The 12,525-nt window shown below is 42.8% G+C and overlaps 1 protein-coding gene across 1 annotated transcript in view; it reads right to left on the bottom strand.

Moving 5' to 3' along the window:
• LOC131281349 (BAI1-associated protein 3) overlaps nt 1–12,525 on the bottom strand; it is a 49,660-nt gene that overhangs the window by 14,197 nt on the left and 22,938 nt on the right. The window contains exon 4 of the mRNA XM_058310676.1: nt 7,427–7,595. Coding sequence (XP_058166659.1) covers nt 7,427–7,595 — 169 coding nt within the window. The remainder of the gene's footprint in view (nt 1–7,426; nt 7,596–12,525) is intronic.

Here is a 12,525-nt window from a genome sequence, read left to right as displayed (position 1 = left end):
GAGGACTGACTATCCACGTACAACAGGGAAACAAGTCTCGTAAGCCCTTAACGGGCAGGCATGACCAACAAGGTCGTTACGCCAAGAAGAAGAAGACGAAGCTAGGCTTGAATATGAATTTGGTAAAAACAAATAACAAAAGACTGGGCGCCTCCATTTATCAGTGAAATTTAACTAGTTTTCTGGTTAAAAATTGTGATTGGTTTGAACTTTGCGCTTCGGAGACTGTTGAAATTATGTATTTGGCTCCTATTTTATAAATTCTCTGAGAGTTGGTAAAAAATTAGGATTTTAATAATTACTTAATGTGTTTATAAAACTTTTTCGGTTTTCAATGCGTGTATTCTTAATTTATACCTCCATCGACTTGAGGACCCCACGCCACCAAGAATCGTGGCCAGCATTGCCAAACAAGGCCAAGGCATTGGAACCTACAGGCGAAGAACGAGCAACAGCGGTACTAGTCTCTTCGTCGAGCGAAGAGACTAGTACCGCTGTTGCTCGTTCTTCGCCTGTAGGTTCCAATGCCTTGGCCTTGTTTGGCAATGCTGGCCACGATTCTTCTTCCAAGGAGAGCCATGTTGGCCCCGACCACCATTGCTTGGTGTCGATAAGAGCCTCCGGATCCACACCTCTAGACACCAGATCCGCCGGGTTCTCGACTCCCGGTACGTGCCTCCATTGAGCTCCTTCCGCGTTCCGCTGGATCTTTGATGTGCGATTCGCTACGAATGTCTTCCAATCTCCGTGAGGAGAATTCACCCAATGCCATACGGTCATGGAATCCGTCCATAAAAAGGCAGGTGCTCCTTCCGGCAGAACCTTCTTCACTAACCGATATAAGTTGCTGCCCAAGAGCGCTGCACATAACTCCAATCTAGCGATCGTTATCTTTTGCTTCAACGATACCAACTTCGATTTCGATATAAAGAAGTTCACTGTCGCCTGTTCGCCAACCTTCTGACAACGGATGTAACAACAAGCTCCATACCCCTTTTCCGATGCGTCGCAGAATATATGCACTTGTTTTTCCATACTGCTATCCGTTACCACTGGTCTTGGAACTTCTATCTTTGATAGTGCCGTAAGTTGGGGAAAGAACGCCATCCATTCTGCAAACAAGCCTTCTGGTAACACATCGTCCCAGTCCCAGCGTTTTCCCTTGGCATCCTTCAAAGTTACTATACGTTGCAAAAGCAGCTTTGCCTTCATCTTAACAGGATCGAGGAATCCTAATGGATCATATACTTTCGCGAGGCATCCCGATACCTGCCGTTTCGTGCGTAGGGTTTCGATCTGTGGCGGTAGCCTAACTTGAACACTCAAGACGTCCGACGATGTGTTCCACGACAAGCCCAATGTGGACACCGTACCTGTAGGCTCCGTCCCAAACTCATAATTTCCTGCCTTCGCGATGTGCTCTGGTGTGATTGCTGCAAGTGCTTCTGGCTCATTGGAAGCCCACTTGCGGAGGCCAAACCCTCCCATGCTGAGCAACTCACTGAGCTCCTTTACCATGTTTCCCGCTTCCTCTATGGTCGCTGCGCCGGACAAGATGTCGTCAACATAGAAATCATTCGCGCAGCGTGACGCCATGGGAAACTGATGCCCTTCATCTTCGAAAATCTTAAATAATGTCCTGATTGCTAGGAAGGGTGCACACGCGGTCCCATACGTTACCGTATTCAGAACGTAGACCCCAACTGGATCATTGGCGGTTTCTCTCCATAATATTCGTTGTAGATTTTTATCTTCTTCCGCCACCAAGACCTGCCGATACATTTTTTCTACATCAGCCACAAAGGCCACAGGCCTCATCCTGAATCTGAGAAGAATGACTTCTATGTCGTCTTGTAATCGCGGTCCAGTCAACAAAATGTCGTTTAAGCTTAGCCCGGTACCACAACGGCATGATGCATCGAACACCACTCGACACTTTTTCGTCAATCCATCAGTCTTCCAAACTGCATGGTGCGGTAGGTAAAACCGTGGCGTGCCCTCTGCCATCTTATCTTCTACATAAGTTGACACCTTTGTCATATGCCCTAGTCTGATGTATTCGGACATAAATTCCTTGTACGTGGCACCCAGGTTCGGCTCCTTGATCATACGCCTTTCAATGGCCGTTAATCTTTTCAATGCTGGTTGAAGTGAGTCTCCCAGCCTTTCTTCGAAGTTGGCTACCTTGGGCAAGTTAACGACATACCTTCCCGACTCGGTGCGCCTCGTTGTGTTTAGATAAAGGTTTTCACATTCCTCATCTTGCTCGGACCGTACACGTTCTTCCGGTATCGCTTCCAGGCTAGCCAGCTTCTCAAATATTGCCCCAAGATCGTTGTCAGCCAAACAGGAACAGACGATCTCAGCTGCATCTTCAGAGACTCGTTCTTCCCTGCCGCATACAATCCAATCAAGGCTGGACTCCAGGAGCTTTGGCAAGTGAGGTGCTAACTTTAATTGACCTTGTTGGAGCAACTCGCCAAATAACTCTGCACCAATCAGAAGGTCTATCCGCTCACTCCGGAAGAATGCTGGATCTGCCAATATCAGTGCTTGGGGAATGTTCCAGGACTCCGTGTTCCGAGTTTGCGCTGGAAAGTTGGCTGTTATGTTTCGCAGCACCAACCAATTCACTCGAGACACAAAGGTTGACGCTCGTGATTTCATGGTAGCTACCACCATCGTCTCTGCCTTTAGCGAAACTGCTCCGATGCCGGACAAAGGTTTATTTAGTCGCCTTTTCTTCAGCTTCAACTGCTGTACCAACCGTTCGCTCATGAAGTTGGATTGCGACCCCTGGTCCAGTAACGCTCTAGCTGGAAATTCTCTACCTTCATCATTGCAAATCAACACCTGAGCCGTTGACAACCGAATCATTTTCTCTTGTGAAGGCTGCGAATCAACTGGATCTGGTATGTACGTGGTGGCGCTTATGCTGCTCTCTGTTCTCGGGGTAATCGGATTGGTTTTCAATTGGAGATCAATTTTGGGAAGCCTCACTTGCGAATTTGTAAAACTTGCATTCGCCATTGTACTATTTGCAGCCGGCCTATGGCCGTCCGCCCCATCTTGCTTCTCCAACAGAAAGCCCTTCACCCGATGGAACTTCCCATAGAAGGCTTGTTTTTCCGTCAAAAGTTCCACCGTATCACATTCTTCATGTTCCGTAAGCAACCTTTCTCTCGCACTTTCGAAGTTAATCTTAGCCTCTTCTAACGAAATGAGGAGGCTGCTTATCTGGCATTGCTGGTTTTCGGTATAATTTTCGATGAACTCATAAAAAAAATCAACTCCCGCTAACTTGTCGTTGTATACGCGTTTCAACTGACGCACCATTTTGTCCGTAACCGGCATTTTCCTTATTGTTTCTGTCCCGAGAAATGCTAACCTTTATACGCAAACCGCTAACTTTTTGTGCCACACTGTAGCGTCGACTCAAATTCGCGCGCGCTTTGCTGGATTTGGTTGCCGCTTGACACGGTCGTTCACGTACAGGTCCAAAGTTCACAATTTCACCACGGCAACCACCACGAACTAGTGAATCTAACTACCATCAACTGAACTCAAACTTTTTCCGCGAATCAACTCTCTAACGCGGTTTACTCCGGATGAATGTTACAAGAATCCAAATTCTATCCGGTTCGAAGGACCAATGTTCCGATAGCTCAAGTCGATGGTTCAGCTTAGACTAAAATACATTTATTGATGTAAACTTACAAGTTATCTTAATGCTAGATCTTATCTCACAAACACTTATCGCTTATGTATTACTAACACATCTACTACTGGTAACATAATTATCTAATGCACAGGACTGTCCTACTGGCGCATCCTTTGCCTACTTTACGGCGCGAACATCCCGAATCAACTCTCCAACGCGGTTTACTCCGGATGAATGTTACAAGAATCCAAATTCGTATCCGGTTCGAAGGACCAATGTTCCGATAGCTCAAGTCGATGGTTCAGCTTAGACTAAAATACATTTATTGATGTAATCTTACAAGTTATCTTAACGCTAGATCATATCTCACAAACACTTATTACTTATCTATCACTAACATATCTACTACTGGTAACATAATTATCTTATGCAAAGGACTGTGCTACTGGGGCATCCTTTGCCTACTTTACGGCGCTAACATGTAGGTACAAGCTAAACTTCTTCCCTAATTGTTTTCTGAGGTAGCTTGCATTGTACCATTAACCAATAATATGCGATTAATATACGCTATCGTTTTATACAAAATTAAATGTCAGTCTCATTTTATTGCATGAATGCATTATGCAAACCGTTTGAAATCTGAAAGCCAACGATCTTGGTGAACCATAGAGCTCCATAACCATTCGGCCAGGATAAATATTGAATCGATTTAAAGTAGCTAACAAAAACCAAGTGGAAACTATACTAAATTTAAACATTACGTCACGTGCTGGCTACTCCTATAAAAGTATGTTGTGTTTCTACTTTCTATAGAAGCCGTTTTCTACAAATGGTAATAAAAAAATCGATAATTTCAATTTTCTCACTTCTCAAGCCAACTCCCTGCATACTCCCTAGTGTTTTCCTCCCTACTTTAATTTTCTGATCGGGCCTATTTTACCGCGCTTAACGATGCGGTTGGCTAAGTTTTTCCTCCTTCCATAGAAAATTCGTGGGTAAACACATTGTCAGCGAGCTTCTCTAATCTTTTTAAACTGTGCCGCTTCTACGTGGAAAACTTGTGGAAAAATAGTCCTACATGACAAAACCGTTGGTAGACGTATAATAACGGTACATAATGAATGAGGTCGATTATTGACTGTCTTTATCTCCCAGCTACCACATTAGTAACTTCCTGTTACGTTATCGGGATGTGGAATTGAATGAAATTCGCATGGACATTACTCTTTCCTTTGAGTGCGATAAGAGTTTGTGCATGGTTTTTTACCGCAGGTTAAATGGCTGAATATCATAGATTCAACTAATATTGTTGCAAATCGTTTTAGAAAAGTAAATTTTGGTCGCTTGTGGATGCGCCACAAATTTAGTAACTTTATTCACTCGATCGATTTACAACTTTTAATGCACCCTGCCTCTACAATTGCCTGCCTCCAACCTTGGGTCGGCGTAATCGGTCTAATCGGTTTAGTTGGCGCCGGCTTGTTGTCAAATGTCAACCCTACCTTGTTTCCATTCGTGACAAATATTATGGAGAGGGTTCTCAAAGAATAAAAACGATCTTAAAGCGATACGAAAAATCGAATCTTAGTTTTGTTTTAATATACATGTGATGGTATTTGCCAACAACCGCTTGTTTCGAAGATGCTGGAGTTTCAAAAATAATCGTATTCGGTGTATTCTCACTTAATCTTTGGCTCAGAAGCTTCCAGCATGAGCTCGAAATATAAAAAAAAACTCCCACGTAACTCGAATCGACTCTGAAAGGAAAGAAATTTATTAGCATGTTCCGGAGAAACGATGTAACCAAATTTAGCTCAAGAACCAGTGTTTCACTTTCTTTTTCTACACGCTTTAAAAAACTGTGCTTCACTTTCGTTTTGTGTTTCATTCATGAAATGCTTTTCTTTTCAATCATACAAAAGTACAAAGCGGTAACGGAAACGAAAGCAAATATGCAAGATATACCGTAAGCCTAGCTGTTTTCACTACATCCGCGGACCGCGGAAGCTTCCACATGGGCTGCTGTAGAAGTTTCGCGCCACTACGACGCGCGACGTTCCCAAGCAAGAACGCATGAAACACAGCGTTAAAAGAATTACCCAATTACAGGCTAATCATTCTGGATGGCGGGAGGGGTAGGGTCAGGGTCGGGTGTTATGTACAATTTTTTGGGCCCTTTTTGTCCTTGTTCTTTCTTCATTCGTTTCATGCCATTGCCAACCGACGGTCGCAGGCAATCGGTCCCCAATTTATGGCACATTCCACGGGGCCCGTGAACACAGGAATGGTGGTCTCTGCCAAGCTAACCGAAAATCGTGGAGGCAGCCGACGGTGGGTGGAAAGCGGTGAGGCGTTAATGGTGCTTCGGAAAGCCACGGAAGCGCTAGGTATTTATGGTAGGTCCACGCCCTGCACGGTAGGGAATCTGGTTATCTTCACGGGGTGTGCGAATGTACGCGCTTTCGTAAATCTCTGATTACGGCTCATCGCCCGCGCCGGTGTTCGTCCCACCCCGAAAAGTATTGCGGGAAAGCGAGTCTGGGTTTTTGGGCAGGAGGACTTTTGTGTGCCTACCGGGAGCATCGGCCTCCACAATCTCCTAATGGTCACTAAAAATAGACTTCAAAATCAACTTAGTCGGCCGACGATCGTAAAAGCGGTTGGCGCTTGGGTACTGCGTTTTGGAGGTAGAATTTTCCGTGCTACGGTGAGCTGGCCACTTTTCCATCCTCACCACCGTTGCTGGCAGCTTGGTGTGTGATGGACAAACATTTCTACCCGGCCGGAAGCAGTGAAATTAAACGGTGCTGCTGGAGAACAACTGCGATTCTATAAGTGACGATTAAAGCAGAAACAGGCCAACCAAAAGCTGCAGCTCAATTTGCCGAAGAGACTAACTATTGACTTTCAGACATTTTTCGTTGACTGTTGAAGCTACTTCAAGTAATTGATTCAAAATTACTCCTTTTTCGCCTAGCTTTTGCACTGACTAAGCATAATTCAAACTGAACGGATAAATTCGCAAGCAAACAAAAGGAACTAGTATGAGTTTTCTTCAAGTCTAGATTTCGCATTACTTGATAACTTTTCCACTTGAACTTTCAAGCTGGTGATTTGAGCTAAATTAATTGCTCAACAACAAAGAACGTCCTTACAGCAACGAGAGTTTATAAATAAACTTATTGCAATCGATACGTTATATTACAATTTAAGAACAAAGTATACAACAGTATTAACCAAGTCAAAGATTATCTCTCCATGTTGCTCGTTGTATTGGGATTTGGCAATAACCCAACCATTGCATTCGTTATGAAAGGTATTCACTTTTATTTTGCATTTATTGTATTAATGCTAAATCGAAAAAAAAAATTTGCATTAACTAACGTTGTGACGTTACTGGATGATTTCTTATGCGTTTTGCTTACTCGTATAAGAGGTCAAAATATTGGTGGAGAGTGGAACCCCAACTGTCCTCTTCTACAAATCCCGATAGAAGGGATAGGTGAGTTAAATGGGAAAATTTGACGTTTATTTTAGCGTTCGAAATGTCATTTGTCATTCCTAATGTTATCGGTTTATATTTAAAGTGATTTAAAACGATGTGCCTAAAAGTTGAACACATTGGTCTTCTACTAAGATTGTTCGAAAATATTTCTTTTCTTTTAGAGATGTAAATTGAATCATTCAATCCCGATGATCAATTCTTTACAATTGCTCGTTATTTTAACATGTAAAACAACAACAAAACAAACATCTTTCACTTACCATTGGCATCCTTTGCCTCGAGACCTTCCGCTTCCTGCACGATAACGGTGAGCACGATAATTTTGGGTTTTTCCTCGTTGGCCGCATGCAGCAGCCGGTAGTGTCGGTCGGCGGACACGTTGAACACTCGCTGCGCCTGGAGATACATCTCCTCCTTGTAGTGCGCAAACTGGCAGTTTCGTCATCGTGTGACGGATGCGAAAGTGTGAAGAAGAAAAACGGGAATTAGTGTTATCTTTAGCTTTTTATTTTAACATTTTTCATAATGCTTAAACAAATAACAGAAGCTGATCTATTATACTTTCGTCGAGTTTGTAGTATAAGCCGTTCGTTAAATATATAAAAAGGTTTGTTTTAATAATCAAATCAAATGTCTATCTAGACTTTTAACTTAATGTTTTAACTTTTCCAAAGCAATCTAATGATTTTTTTTTTTCTATGGCCGCGATGTCTATTGATGGTCTGCTGCATACTGTACATAATTTCGGAGTGAGGCAATATCATAAAAATTAAACGATATGAAAATTTGAAAAATGTGTACGCTAAAGGGAGAATGTGTAACAAAGAAAATGAAAGGTGAAAGAATTTTTCGATCACATCAAAATTTCATCATGCACTCATGCAAATATCAATCGGCATCGCATGCCGCACCATCGGCATTGTTGATTTCCAAACGAGCTTTTCCAATTTCCCTCTTTTTTCCACCCAATTCCTACACGGAAAACGTGAAGCGGCACCGGCATCGATCCAGTAACGATGGCATCGTCCTTATTGCCAGGCGAAGGAGGAAATCAAACCACCGATGACATCGTTGCCAATCCGGGCCAAAGACATCCAAATACCCGTCGGGTGGGTACGGGCTTGGCTTCATTCGCTCGAGCTTTTGGCCGGGCGCATATGGTGAACGGTCGAGTTTAGGTGTCTCCCGGCCGGAGCTGAGTCTGTGAAATAATCTGAAAACGGTGCAACCCACGCTATGGCATCGAAAAAGCGTTGGCTGGTTGCCGAGCAGACGGGTTTTTATGGGCCGGGAGGTCCGATCGGGTGGCCAGGTGCAAACAGAGAGTAACAAAGAATTGATGGTTTTACGCTTCTTCAAATTTAATATCCCAGGTTCCCAGCCGAACGCTTCAAACGTTCTCGTCTCGGTTGGATTGCTTTGCGGTTGAATATTGGATTTAAGAAAACGTGGCAGCCACTGCTTGGCGTTGTGTGTATGTTCCCTTTTTCCTTCCACTGTAACTCGAAGAACGTAATGTTGGCGCTGGCTTTTGCGAGTACACATTAAAGATTTAATGGTGCTGGCCGATGTTGGCAACATTTAGCACGTTTGGCTTGGGAAACGAGCAAACGAAACGAAAACCAAAGAGTAGTTTCGATGAAATTTATAGTTTATTGAAAATTTTATGTGGAAGTTGCAATCAGTCACACTCGAGCGAATAAAATGTAAGCAATCGAATGGTCAACGAAGCAGATGACATTTTTTACAGGACACTCAATTTGATCTGTTCATGTTGTTTTTCAATCATTTCCGTCTTTTCTTATAGGCAAAAAACATTCAAAACTCTTTATGGGAAATCATGTGTCAAAGTTCGGCATGGTAAAAAATTCTCACCAGTCAAAGTACTGCCCTTTTGCTTGACAATTCTATTTAAAAAGCGGTCCCACGCGTTTGACACATGGAGTGTCTTACGCAAAATTCATTCGAGCAGCACTTTCCCCACGCCGTGTGCGTCCTGTTTTTGTCAATCGACGGAGCGGTTCAGCAAAAACAAAACCACATTTTGGTCAGATTGGACAGAAGTGTCCCACTGCTTTTTTGCGTCATCCGTGCAGTTGACGAACATGTTCGAAGCCGGCTGCCATGTTTCGGATTCACCCTAGAAAGCTGGCGAGCGAGGCAACTTCTCCCACCAGCATCTACTGGTGACGTAAATCGGAAAATCCCACGCGACTTAAATACCAGTTAGGCGGTTGAATGAACAGTTTTTCCCACCCCGAATTTTCCTTCCCACCTCAGCTCGACGCCAGTTTGACGTGAAAGGTTTGTCGAAGGCTCAAATAGCGCGTTGGATATGTTACGGGTGCTTTTTTCCGTCCTCTTGCTCTTCATGCTGGAAGTGTAAACCGCACACTATAAGAAGACGGGCGGAAGAAGCATGTAAGCCCCCTGAAGCAACACCACAGCGTACCCACCCACGGTCACGGGTACGGGCATCCACTTAAGGAAATGGTGCAGAAGACGCTGTAGGGTTAGCATTGTTTGTTCGGTTGGTTGAGGCTCCAAGCGATCGCGTCGGCCCATCCTTTTTGTTGGTCCACTCCGAAGCAACAGATATGCGGGACGCATTTTATGGTGTGGGTGTATGCGTATGTGTGTGTGTGTGTGTAGGGAAAAGAAAATCGTGCGTTGAGAGTTTTTTAAACATTGAGCGTGCGATCAAATTTCAGATTGAATCCATGGATTCGGATGAAACCAGCGAAATGGACACCTTTTTGTAGCCGAAGAGGTCGGTCGGAAATATTTTTAGCATAATCGGGCACGCTAGTACCGATCGAACGGCGCATCGTATCAAACCCGACCTTTTTCTTGCCGTCGTGAGTGTCGGAAAGAGTCTAACGAAGATAATCCTTGGACACTATAGGTCGAATGCCGCCCGGTCTTATGTGGGACTGGGAATATCTAACGGGAGAGTTAAAAAATCCGCTAAAGAAACATATAATTTTGGGGTGGAAAAAAGGCTATCGCTAACGGTAATCAGCCGCATTCGGCATTCGACAACGTTTGATATCGCCCAACTGAGACAGGACAAATGCTAACCCAGGTCCCATGCAGGATTAAATAAGACTTATTGGATGAAGAGCCGAACCTTGCCTAACCGTCTGCCGGGCATTGGCCAAGCGGATTTTCTTCGTCACTTGTGAAGCTCTGCTATCTGATTATCAATAGAATGCACAGAATGGGTCATTTGTGAATCCGGAGGGTTTTCGCATTACTGTTCTAGGATAAATATGTTGATCAGCTTTTCAAAGAAATAAAAAGGAACCGCTTTCAAATATTCGTTAGCATCACGGAGACCATCATGCTTTTATGGGAGCGAACGGCTTCAATAATAAATGTATACTTTTTGCTAAAATTTTCCTTTCCGCTTTTTAGAAAGATTTCGAAAATGGACACTGACAACTATTTTCGGTGCGAATGAAATGTTAATGGAAGACGTTACATCGAAAAGTAGCGAACATTGAATCAACCGCCTGCTACGTTGGCACGATGAAATGGCTTGTAAAACTGAACTTTAGAATGAAATTTTCAGTCTGCAGCCAAGGTTTTGTCCGTGCAGCGGCTGTCATTGTTGCAACACAATCGGCGCTGACGCTCTGATGGAAGCCTTCCCATTTCGGCCAAATGAGATTGGTTGCTCATGAAATGATGTATTTTTACCAACTCGCAGCAGCGAACTGTCGAGAGACACGTGTCGCTATGCTGGCACAATATCACCGTTCTTGTTTCCTTTCGACAAGCCAACTGCACCGTCAACGTCAGATGGCGAGGAAATAATGGGTTGGTTTCTTTTGCTCTCATTTTGACCAGCTTTTTCCATCGATCCTTCGCGATGTTGCGCCAAGTCGGATAGCAAGTTCAAAAATTGGATTTTCGCTGCTCAATTGGAAGCTCATTTTATGGTTGTCGTTGGTCCATTGGTCTTTTTTTTGCCAAATCAGGCCTGGTGGTGTTTCATGCACAAAATTAGTTTTTATTCAACCTTCTACTAATTAATTATAGCTGTTCTGTTAGTTAACTTTTCTATAGGAGCATTTGAGACGAAATTATCTAAAAACGAGTTTTGGTCAAACTTCAATGAAATTTTACACATGCTTTGTTTGAGTTAAGCAAAACAAATACTGCTCCAAAAAAAGAGAAAACTTCGTAAAAAATCCAAAATAAAACCATAAGTATGCTAACATATGACTGTGTGTAACTTGCAATGTGTCAGATAGATGCGAAGCAAAACCCACTACTGAAACGCACTATTATCTAGCTATTTTAACGGAAGCTTTTTTATACGACGATGGAAAACATTCGCATCGCCTAGCGGAGTTACATAATTTAATGGCAATATTTACTTTCAGTCTCTTTAAATCGTTTCGATCGGGTTAAGTTACATTATTCGTGCAGATATAACATTCATCATTGGAGATCGAAAGGTTAGTGTTCCGAATTGGTTAGGTCGAATTTTTGGCCGTGAATGCACCACGCCAGGTGCGCAGTTTTCCACACCACGGGTAGTTTATTTTTTCAAACGAAAGTCGTAGTGTAGTGGTGCGAGGGCAGAACATTGCGTGCAGAAAGAGACCACATTGGATAGAGAGTTAGAAGAGATAGAAGAGAAAGTTGAGAGAAGAGAAATAGTAAGTTATGTTAGAAGTGGGTGGATGGAAAAAATAATTTTAAAAAGAAAAGCTAGAGGAAAAAGGGTTTTTTGATTATCAAAATAAACACAGAAGAAGTAGACAATAAATCATAGAAAAATACAGGCTACTTCAAATAAGTAAACACTGTAATACGACATTAACAGAAGATTGATTCCATGTTTCATAAGGATAATGAAGTTGATTCCCGTACGGAAATAAAAATTGCATATTTCAAATTAGACAATGAAATTAGAAATTATAGTAATAAATAGTATAGTATAAAAGACAAGAGTTTTTATATCATTAACCATATGATTATGCTAACCCACCAATTATTTTTAGTGAAATAAAAATGGGTGCTCCAACAACTGGGAAAAATGCGTGAAATGCATTAAAACACCTAGTTAAAAGTAATTTTTTTGCGGGAAAATTGTAGTAACACATTCGAAACACCCGTATTGTGACCTCTTTGCTGTTGACATTGTCGGTCATAAGGGAACGGGCGGAACCTAGGGATTTTTTACGATTGTAAAGCTGCTTTTTGCAGCACAACACTTGGGAGGCAACTTTAATGCATGCAAGATAGAATTTTGTCAGATAAGATAAAGTGACAGGAATGAATATTCAAAGAGTACGGGTTTTTTTTTGGTCGTGACAGATCGTAGGATGGGGTTACTGTGAAGGGA

The sequence above is a fragment of the Anopheles ziemanni genome, chromosome 2 (genome assembly GCF_943734765.1).
Source record: "Anopheles ziemanni chromosome 2, idAnoZiCoDA_A2_x.2, whole genome shotgun sequence".
Taxonomy (NCBI): Eukaryota; Metazoa; Arthropoda; class Insecta; order Diptera; family Culicidae; genus Anopheles; species Anopheles ziemanni.
Note: the sequence above shows the minus strand (reverse complement) of the source record. Positions and strands in the feature narration are given on the sequence as shown.